The 11,422-nt window shown below is 46.9% G+C and overlaps 1 protein-coding gene across 1 annotated transcript in view; it reads right to left on the bottom strand.

Annotated features, from left to right (window-relative positions):
• Window positions 1-10,734, bottom strand: part of rassf3 (Ras association domain family member 3) — a 67,779-nt gene extending 57,045 nt beyond the window's left edge. Inside the window, exon 1 of the mRNA XM_080491836.1 lies at window positions 10,127-10,734. Coding sequence (XP_080347962.1) covers window positions 10,127-10,622 — 496 coding nt within the window. The 5' untranslated portion in view covers window positions 10,623-10,734. The remainder of the gene's footprint in view (window positions 1-10,126) is intronic.
• Window positions 10,735-11,422: the final 688 nt, after the last annotated feature.

The raw sequence follows: 11,422 nt of genomic DNA, 5'->3' as shown, positions 1-11,422 counted from the left end.
TGGTATTTTATTGGTTTGTGTGTATGTATTTTACCAATTTTTCACAAAAAACATTAATCTGGATTGCATGAAAATTTGAGGGATTATTTGTGGTCATGAAAGGACCGATCCATTAGAGTTTGGGACGTTAGAGGCTGACGTTTCTGAATAAATCCCCCACAACGGTTCAAAGCTGTCCTCATGGGGGAGATCAGAGGAGATCAGCGTCTGTTGCCATGGAGACGCTCCCTGCTCAGTGTTTCACTCAGTGACGTAGCTACCTGACAGGCTAGTTAGCATCAATATGAGCTAATGGCTATCATGCTAGTGATGCTAACTCGGGTCTGCAAACAAATGTGCGCTCTACCAAGTGTAGCTCTAGTTTAATTTACCTTTAACTTTGTAATAATCTGAAGATTTTGTGGATTAAATACAAGCTCCTCCGGAGTTTCCTTGAATGGATCAATCACAAAACGAAGCACATGTAAGAAAACTTCACTGCTTTACTTTATCAGCTCAGCGTGTTGCTGCCCCCTGCAGCTCAATCACGTAATAATCTGATTCAGCTCAGCGTGTTGCTGCCCCCTGCAGCTCAATCACGTAATAATCTGATTCAGCTCAGCGTGTTGCTGCCCCCTGCAGCTCAATCATGTAATAATCTGATTCAGCTCAGCGTGTTGCTGCCCCCTGCAGCTCAATCATGTAATAATCTGATTCAGCTCAGCGTGTTGCTGCCCCCTGCAGCTCAATCATGTAATAATCTGAAGAAAATTCATGGATTTAATAAGTTTACACCAATGCTTGTATCTTAATCACACAGGATGCAGAATATAGATGAAGTTAGAAAAGTTCTTGAGCAATAAAAAGTATATGTGTTCCAACTTTGTTTACCACAAAGGAGAAATAAAGTATATACCGGTAAACGATAAAAAAAAAGAAATATGTGCAGATATAAACAACAGCAGAAAAGTAATAAAGTACTAAATGCACATTACAATTCTTGGGCAATAAATGTGTATTTCAGTATGAGAAGGTAAAAACAAGGTGTGGAGTTCCTCAGGGTTCCGTCCTGGGCCCACTCCTCTTTACTAACATTCTCCTAAGGATTGTGGGGAACCCGTCCTGAAAACTCACCGGAGTTCCTCCACAGCAGGCTGACCTCCAGGGGTCCGGAGCGCCGCATCACTTTGGGAACGCCATAGAAAAACCTCCACATCCTCCTCCAAGTTTTGCCAAAGTTTTTGGTAAATCCCATCGCCGGCTCACATTCTGCTGCTCCTTCCTGGAACTCACTCAAGGTTCTAAGCCTCCTAAAGGTTCTCGTCTAGAAAACACTCATCTCTCACTGCCATACATCCTGTGTGTGTGTGTGTGTCCATACCAGGTCTGAGCTGGCCCCTCCCCTCACACACACACACACACACACACACACACACACACACACACACACACACACACACACACACACACACACACACACACACACACACACACACACACACACACACACGGTGGGGGTCAGTGTTGTCCTGTGGAGCCAAACTGTCACAGCGACTGAACCAACATGGAGGTGGACGGTTCAGACTCAGTATTTCACACCACCACTCAAACTGAGCTGTTCCAATGTGAACCTCCTCCTGCCCTGCGGCTCAGGTCAGGGGGGCAATTAACTGACCAGAGAGGGAAACATGGAAAAACTTCCCTGTGTGGGTCAGAACCAAACAATCCATTGATAAAAAATGAGGATGTGACAGGATGTCGTCAGCAGAGGAGTTGTTGTGTTCCTCTTTGTTTTCTGTGATGATGATGATGATGATGATGATGATGATGATGATTTGAATTGTGACGCTACATAATGTGGGAAATGAAATTCTTTCAATTCTCTGATTTCTGACTTGTTTTATTGTCTTCCCTTCAAACTGCTCCCATTGACAGATTTTATTTTGTTTTATATTCAATCTTAATTTCAACTTTATACGACTTTTAACACGAGCGTCAAACATTTCATGGTGATATTTAATGTGTTTTAACTCTCAGAGGAGTGAGGCTCTCATGCCATTGGGGCTTGAACCTGCGTCCTCAGACTGAGCAGGTTCTCAGAACCCGTTTACACGCCAATCATTGAATCAAGTGAAAACACCAAACCCAAAAGGCCTTTCGGCCGTTCGGTTCCACGATCACGGTGCTCTACTCCACTTTTAGAGAACCGCTCCCAACTAACCCTCCCAAAGCAGAAGTCCATTGTAATAGAGTTCCTGCTTCTTTCTGTGACTCAATACACCATCTTGTGGTACAAACCTGTACTAGGTGACTAAAGACACTGGGGGAGGTGGAGAACCTGCTGACCTTAGTCGATATACCAGCAGTTCAAAATCATCTGAGAGACTTTTCATGATTGTTCTTGTCAACTTGCTGATATTCATAAAAACATGAAGTATTGTACCAAACAGTACTGACAGTAACTCTGAGGTAGTTCTGAAGGGAAACCTGTACTCTCTGGATAGTCCTCATGAACTACAGCAACAGGCTGCAAGAACGTAATGATGCAGCTGAGATACATTCAAGATGGAGCGACTCAAAAACCCTTGGTTCTAGTATAATGACTGCACCACCTCCAGAACCTAGAAAGGGTGAAGCAGCTGCCATGACCGTGAGCATGTGCAGACACACTGTGGGACTAAAGTATCAGCATGTCTGAACCAATGTGAACAGAACACTGGGGAAATAAATCCTTCTCTCTAAGTTAATGGAACTGTTCATGATACATCAAGTTACGCAAGTTTTACAACCCCAAATTACTACTTAATTATCTAAGAGTAGTATTCTCAACAGGCTGGTGAAAACTGAGTTTGGTTCAATTATCTTCTTCATTAATTTGAATGTGAGCATTTACAGTGGAGCAGCGTTCTCCTGCAAAGTTCCTTTTATTTAGATCATAAACTTTGCATGGGAAGTGGTGTACGTATCTTTCAGGACCTGTTTAGTGCGGAAGCAGGTTTTATAAATGAGGCCCCTGGAGGAGGTTCTAAAGGAAGCATCAGTGGTTCCTAGGCTAAAGGAGGTTCTAAAGGAAGCATCAGTGGTTCCTAGGCTAAAAGAGGTTCTAAAGGAAGCATTAGTGGTTCCTAGGCTAAAAGAGGTTCTAAAGGAAGCATCAGTGGTTCCTAGGCTAAAAGAGGTTCTAAAGGAAGCATCAGTGGTTCCTAGGCTAAAAGAGGTTCTAAAGGAAGCATTAGTGGTTCCTAAGCTAAAGGAGGTTCTAAAGGAAGCATTAGTGGTTCCTAAGCTAAAGGAGGTTCTAAAGGAAGCATCAGTGGTTCCTAAGCTAAAGGAGGTTCTAAAGGAAGCATCAGTGGTTCCTAAGCTAAAGGAGGTTCTAAAGGAAGCATCAGTGGTTCCTAAGCTAAAGAAGGTTCTAAAGGAAGCATCAGTGGTTCCTAAGCTAAAGGAGGTTCTAAAGGAAGCATTGAGCCTCCTTTCCTTTGCTTATTGAGAATTCCAATGCTCCTTATCATGGCCACCACTTAGAAACTTCTGGGGTTCAGGAGAAGTGTATAGGAAAGGAGATAGGAGGGACTGTTAGGAGATAGGAGGTACTAGGAGGAGATAGGAGGGACTGTTAGGAGGAGATAGGAGGGACTGTTAGGAGATAGGAGGTACTAGGAGGAGATAGGAGGGACTGTTAGGAGGAGATAGGAGGGACTGTTAGGAGGAGATAGGAGGGACTGTTAGGAGATAGGAGGTACTAGGAGGAGATAGGAGGGACTGTTAGGAGGAGATAGGAGGGACTGTTAGGAGATAGGAGGTACTAGGAGGAGATAGGAGGGACTGTTAGGAGGAGATAGGAGGGACTGTTAGGAGATAGGAGGGACTGTTAGGTGATAGGAGGTACTAGGAGGAGATAGGAGGGACTGTTAGGAGGAGATAGGAGGGACTGTTAGGATATAGGAGGGACTGTTAGGAGGAGATAGGAGGGACTGTTAGGAGATAGGAGGTACTAGGAGGAGATAGGAGGGACTGTTAGGAGGAGATAGGAGGGACTGTTAGGAGATAGGAGGTACTAGGAGGAGATAGGAGGGACTGTTAGGAGGAGATAGGAGGGACTGTTAGGAGGAGATAGGAGGGACTGTTAGGAGATAGGAGGTACTAGGAGGAGATAGGAGGGACTGTTAGGAGGAGATAGGAGGGACTGTTAGGATATAGGAGGGACTGTTAGGATATAGGAGGTACTAGGAGGAGATGGGAGGGAATGTTAGGAGGAGATAGGAGGGACTGATAGGAGATAGGAAGGACTGTTAGGAGATAGGAAGGATAGGAAGGACTGTTAGGAGATAGGAGGGACTGTTAGGATATAGGAGGTACTAGGAGGAGATGGGAGGGAATGTTAGGAGGAGATAGGAGGGACTGATAGGAGATAGGAAGGACTGTTAGGAGATAGGAAGGACTGTTAGGAGATAGGAGGGACTGTTAGGAGATAGGAAGGACTGTTAGGAGATAGGAAGGACTGTTAGGAGATAGGAGGGACTGTTAGGAGATAGGAGGGACTGTTAGGAGATAGGAGGGACTGTTAGGAGATAGGAGGTACTAGGAGGAGATAAGAGGGACTGGGAGGAGATAGGAGGGACTGATAGGAGATAGGAGGTACTAGGAGGAGATAAGAGGGACTGGGAGGAGATAGGAGGGACTGATAGGAGATAGGAGGTACTAGGAGGAGATAGGAGGTACTAGGAGGAGATAGGAGGGACTGATAGGAGATAGGAGGGAATGTTAGGAGATACGTAGGAGGGACTGTTAGGAGATAGGAGGGACTGTTAGGAGATACGTAGGAGGGACTGTTAGGAGATAGAAGGGACTGTTAGGAGATAGGAGGGACTGTTAGGAGATAGGAGGGACTGTTAGGAGATAGGAGGTACTAGGAGGAGATAGGAGGTACTAGGAGGAGATAGGAGGTACTAGGAGATAGGAGGGACTGTTAGGAGATAGGAGGGACTGTTAGGAGATAGGAGGTACTAGGAGGAGATAGGAGGGACTGTTAGGAGATAGGAGATACTAGGAGGAGATAGGAGGGAATGTTAGGAGATAGGAGGGACTAGGAGGAGATGGGAGGTACTAGGAGATAGGAGGGACTGTTAGGAGATAGGAGGGACTGTTAGGAGAGAGGAGGGACTGTTAGGAGATAGGAGGTACTAGGAGATAGGAGGGACTGTTAGGAGATAGGAGGGACTGTTAGGAGATAGGAGGGACTGTTAGGAGATAGGAGGGACTAGGAAGAGATGGGAGGGAATGTTAGGAGGAGATAGGAGGGACTGATAGGAGATAGGAAGGACTGTTAGGAGATAGGAAGGACTGTTAGGAGATAGGAGGGACTGTTAGGAGATAGGAAGGACTGTTAGGAGATAGGAGGGACTGTTAGGAGATAGGAGGGACTGTTAGGAGATAGGAAGGACTGTTAGGAGATAGGAAGGACTGTTAGGAGATAGGAAGGACTGTTAGGAGATAGGAGGGACTGTTAGGAGATAGGAGGTACTAGGAGGAGATAAGAGGGACTGGGAGGAGATAGGAGGGACTGATAGGAGATAGGAGGTACTAGGAGGAGATAAGAGGGACTGGGAGGAGATAGGAGGGACTGATAGGAGATAGGAGGTACTAGGAGGAGATAAGAGGGACTGGGAGGAGATAGGAGGGACTGTTAGGAGATAGGAGGTACTAGGAGGAGATAAGAGGGACTGGGAGGAGATAGGAGGGACTGATAGGAGATAGGAGGGACTGTTAGGAGATAGAAGGGACTGTTAGGAGATAGGAGGTACTAGGAGGAGATAAGAGGGACTGGGAGGAGATAGGAGGGACTGATAGGAGATAGGAGGGACTGTTAGGAGATAGAAGGGACTGTTAGGAGATAGGAGGTACTAGGAGGAGATAAGAGGGACTGGGAGGAGATAGGAGGGACTGTTAGGAGATAGGAGGTACTAGGAGGAGATAAGAGGGACTGGGAGGAGATAGGAGGGACTGATAGGAGATAGGAGGGACTGTTAGGAGATAGAAGGGACTGTTAGGAGATAGGAGGTACTAGGAGGAGATAGGAGGTACTAGGAGATAGGAGGGACTGTTAGGAGATAGGAGGGACTGTTAGGAGATAGGAGGTACTAGGAGGAGATAGGAGGTACTAGGAGATAGGAGGGACTGTTAGGAGATAGGAGGGACTGTTAGGAGATAGGAGGTACTAGGAGGAGATAGGAGGGACTGTTAGGAGATAGGAGGTACTAGGAGATAGGAGGGACTGTTAGGAGATAGGAGGGAATGTTAGGAGATAGGAGGTACTAGGAGATAGGAGGGACTGTTAGGAGATAGGAGGGAATGTTAGGAGATAGGAGGGACTGTTAGGAGATAGGAGGGACTGTTAGGAGATAGGAGGTACTAGGAGGAGATAGGAGGTACTAGGAGGAGATAGGAGGGAATGTTAGGAGATAGGAGGGACTGTTAGGAGATAGGAGGTACTAGGAGGAGATAGGAGGGACTGTTAGGAGATAGGAGGTACTAGGAGGAGATAGGAGGGAATGTTAGGAGATAGGAGGGACTAGGAGGAGATAGGAGGTACTAGGAGGAGATTGGAGGGAATGTTAGGAGAGAGGAGGGACTGTTAGGAGATAGGAGGTACTAGGAGATAGGAGGGACTGTTAGGAGATAGGAGGGACTGTTAGGAAATAGGAGGGAATGTTAGGAGATAGGAGGTACTAGGAGGAGATAGGAGGGAATGTTAGGAGAGAGGAGGGACTGTTAGGAGATAGGAGGGAATGTTAGGAGATAGGAGGTACTAGGAGATAGGAGGGAATGTTAGGAGATAGGAGGTACTAGGAGATAGGAGGGACTGTTAGGAGATAGGAGGGAATGTTAGGAGATAGGAGGGAATGTTAGGAGATAGGAGGGACTGTTAGGAGATAGGAGGGAATGTTAGGAGATAGGAGGTACTAGGAGGAGATAGGAGGGAATGTTAGGAGATAGGAGGTACTGTTAGGAGATAGGAGGGAATGTTAGGAGATAGGAGGTACTAGGAGGAGATAGGAGGGAATGTTAGGAGATAGGAGGTACTAGGAGGAGATAGGAGGGAATGTTAGGAGATAGGAGGTACTAGGAGGAGATAGGAGGGAATGTTAGGAGATAGGAGGTACTAGGAGGAGATAGGAGGTACTAGGAGGAGATAGGAGGTACTAGGACGAGATGTTAGGACGCACCCTAAGACTGCTTGAAGTTGAACCCAAGTCTGCCCAATATATCTCTGAATAAAGTGGCTCCTGTTCTGAATCTTGAGCTTTGACATCAGCAATTAAGTCCTTCGAGGTCCGAGCCTACATCTTCTGACTGCTGTCTGTTTGCGAAGAGTCAAGAGATTTTGGTTTGTAATAATTAATACTTTTGTAGGCAACACAGTGAAACTGGCCATTGGTGCACCCTCAAGCAAAAACTACATTTTCTTAATTTTCTGGACTAGAACTGGCAAAGTTAAAAGAAAAGGTTTTCATTGAAGTCTGGAAAATAATAAAAAAAAAATAATAAAGAAATTAAGGAAAAATTGAATAAAATCAACAAAGTTGTTGCATATTTAATATTGTGAAGCCCTACAATATCAATCTATGGAATTCAGCTTTTTTTCTTGTGCTTTGTTGGTTATTACTTCTGTAAAGTCACAATATTGAGAGTCTCTCTAAGAAGCACTTCTGTTTTTTTCCAGGTCATTTCAGCTTCAAACACGCCTGAGAAATTAATCTTTAATGAAACAAGTGAATAAACTGCAGCTGTGTGTCGGTCTGGAGCTCCTCAGGCCCTCCTGGAGGTAATCAGTGAACCACAGGCAGACATGAACGCTTTCCTGGAGGACACCTGAAGGACGTCTGTCTCTCCTCCGTTCAGCCTCTGGTAGAGGACCTCATACTCCTCTGGTAGAGGACCTCATACTCCTCTGGTAGAGGACCTCATACTCCTCTGGTAGAGGACCTCATACTCCTCTGGTAGAGGACATCATACTCCTCTGGTAGAGGACCTCATACTCCTCTGGTAGAGGACCTCATACTCCTCTGGTAGAGGACCTCATACTGCTCTGGTAGAGGACCTGAGCTGGAGGATGATCCAGGATCCAGAACTAAACAAACCAGTTAGACAGTAATACTATGAGTGTGTTTGACAGTTTGGAGGAAAACACCACCGAGACGAAGACGAAGGTTCAAACCCGCAGAAGGTTGGAATCCTGACAGCTGCTCTGCAGTGAGACGCTGTGGACAGCAGGAGGACGTCCGAGGCCTCGTCTCCTTTCATACCTGAACCAGTCCGACTGCATGCCACCGGCATTCCAGCTGCCCGAGCCTCACTCTGAGCCTTAATCTCACTCTGAGCCTCACTCTGAGCCTTAATCTCACTCTGAGCCTCACTCTGAGCATGAGCCTCACTCTGAGCCTTAATCTCACTCTGAGCCTCACTCTGAGCCTTAATCTCACTCTGAGCCTCACTCTGAGCATGAGCCTCACTCTGAGCCTTAATCTCACTCTGAGCCTCACTCTGAGCCTCACTCTGAACCTGAGCCTCACTCTGAATCTGATCCTCACTCTGAGCCTCACTCTGAGCCTGAGCCTCACTCTGAACCTGAGCCTCACTCTGAACCTGAGCCTCACCCTGAGCCTGAACCTCACTCTGAACCTCACTCTGAACCTGAGCCTCACTCTGAACCTGAGCCTCACTCTGAGCCTCACTCTGAACCTCCGCCTCACTCTGAACCTCACTCTGAACCTGAGCCTCACCCTGAGCCTCACAGCTCCTGATGCCACTCAGACCAGCACGGAGCTCGTTCCCTTGTGAAGAAGCAGTGGACTCTCTAAACCAGCGGATCGATGGGATCCATTACTGGAGACGTCGGCACGTTGAGTCATCAACCAGAGTGAAGTTAATCACTGACGTTCCTTCTCAGCACAATGAATTCTGTTCTGTCACTGTGACGTAATCCACAATCCTCTGGCTTCTACCCACTCTGCTGGGTCCTTCTACACAGGGAATCAAAGGGTTACGTCCGATTCACTTCAAATATCTTGATCATGACTAAGAAAACTTCTCCAAGTCATGGAATCATCATTGAAACTTTATATGAACTCAGTTTAACCAAACTGACTCCAATAGTTTATTCAGCACACGGAGACGACTCAGGCTCTGGTTTGGATCTTTAAAACACTAAACGGTGTTTAAATCTGCATTACATGACAGATACTGATCTGTCTGGTGGACGGATGTACAGACGAGGAAATAAGGATACTTTAGTATTATTGAAAGGAGCTCAGAAACATGCAGTTTGTTTTTGTTGTGTACTTTTATTGGCTCAGATCAAGATTAAGCTTTAACTTGAGTGCCGGGGTTGAATCCCACTAACTGTGTATTGTGATCCATGTCCAGCTTTTACTTCACATATTTAGATAGAAAGGAGTGAGAAACACATTTATTTGATGATGTCCATACTCACTCTTGGCTTTGAGGTTTTGTACATACATGTTATGGATGTAAAAAAAACACAAATAAAGTTTGTTAACTTTCTTAAATCAGGAGTAATAATTACTACCTGGTTGTAGTAGAACTGCTTTCTCTCACTTTGAACTCGCAGTTCAGAATAACATTTTGTGTTTATCTTTATCGTCATCACAGTTGCTGAATAAAAGACTGTGAAGTTAAATTAACGTCTACTAAAATACTAAGATATTCAGATGTGTCTTTAAATAATCAGTGTGTATTATGTATTGTATCTATTTATTTAACGTCACTCACACTGACCTGTCATTTAAAAGCTCCAGATTTAAGGTCGAATTGATCCTGAGTGCTCTGCTGTCTGTCTGTCTGTGGACAGTCTGTCTCACTCCTGTCCACAGCTCCAGGACCTTTACACTCAACAATTAACCTTCAACTGGTGTTCCAGGGACTGAACTGTGGTGAAAACTGGGACTCTTCTTTAAACAGGATTTCCATTAATGTTGCTCTCTGAGGAGTTTTCATAAAAAACAAGCAGAGCAGCGAGACGAGAGCGTGAGAAGCAGCACTCACCTTCACTCTGCTCTGCAAACGTTTCAATAAGTCAGTTTACCTGGAGATACCGTAAAACACACGATAGGAGCCCCCTCACCTGCACAGGTGAGCCCCCCCTGGAAGATGTAGGAGCAGCAGACGTCGCACCAGGTGTTCTCCCCCCGGGGCTCGAAGGTGTGCCCCTCCCCGGTCTCCTCCCGGACCCGGGGGTCCCTCTCCGCGGGGGAGAAGATGGTCCTGACGTCGGGCGGTCTGAAGCCCCTCTTGCGGCCGTGGGGCGGCCCCCCGGCGGGCTCTGCCTCCTCCCTCTTCCCGGGGCTCTGCGGCGCGTCGTCCTGCCGGCCCCTCTCGCTCCACGCCGCCTCCAGGCTCTCCAGGCTGGCCGGCTGAGGAGACGCGTTCCTCCGCGGGGCTCTCACCACCACGCCGCCCTTGGAAAAGCGCATCTTGGCTCCCGGCGGCGGCCACGTCGCCTCCGGAGCGTCGCTGAGCGTCCCGCGCGGCCGGCTGAGGTTCACCGGCTGCACGTTGAGCGGACAGTCCGGAGAGACGGCGGGGCGCGGGGGGGCGTACCTCCGGCCCTGGTTAAACATCAGCTCAGGTGAGACGCGCGAGCGGCAGGTGACTGACTGGAGCGCAGCGAGCTGAGGCCGCGGGGAGCCGGTCGAGGCGGCTGGAGGAACGGGTTAGGGCTCATTTCACACTGAGCTCCAGGAAGGAGAACAGGTCCAGAGGTGAACAACCGGAGGCCCGCGGGCCGCCGGCGGTCCGGAAGCCGCGCTGCAGGGACCCAAACACAGCAGGACGAGAAGAACACTCAGCTGAGTCCTTTGTAAAAGTAAAACTGACAAACCGGAGTGATAATACAAGAGCTAGAGCAGCTGAAGTGGTGAGAAAGAGTAAGCGGATACTTCACAGAACTATCGCCAAAATATCTCAGTTCCCAATGAAAACATTCTCTCAGAATGTTCAAGCTATTAAATAATCACAATCTGATGACATAAAACTGGTTCTCTTCCACAAATTCAGTAAAACACGAACTTCTAACATAGAAAAGGTAAAGCTTTGAAAATAAATGTCTGTTTCCACGGCAACGGCGGAAACACTGAAAATGATGTAGTTTTCATGTTGGTCCACTAGTTGGTGCTGTTGTTAGGGTAAGTATGGAAAGCACACACACACACACACACACACACACACACACACACACACACACACACACACACACACACAATGAGCTAAAGCGGAACACTTGGGAGAACATTCTAGTAGACAGACCAGCAAATTGGATTGTTGTTATGGTGACTGTCAAAATAAAACTACCAAATTGGATTATTATTACAGTGACTGTCAAAATAAAAGTACCAAGTCCAGGAGAATATGGACTGGGAGT

The sequence above is a fragment of the Lipophrys pholis genome, assembly GCF_963383615.2.
Source record: "Lipophrys pholis genome assembly, chromosome: 22".
In the NCBI taxonomy this organism is placed as follows: domain Eukaryota; kingdom Metazoa; phylum Chordata; class Actinopteri; order Blenniiformes; family Blenniidae; genus Lipophrys; species Lipophrys pholis.
The sequence above is the reverse complement of the archived record's forward strand: the minus strand, read 5'-3'. Positions and strand labels throughout refer to the sequence as shown.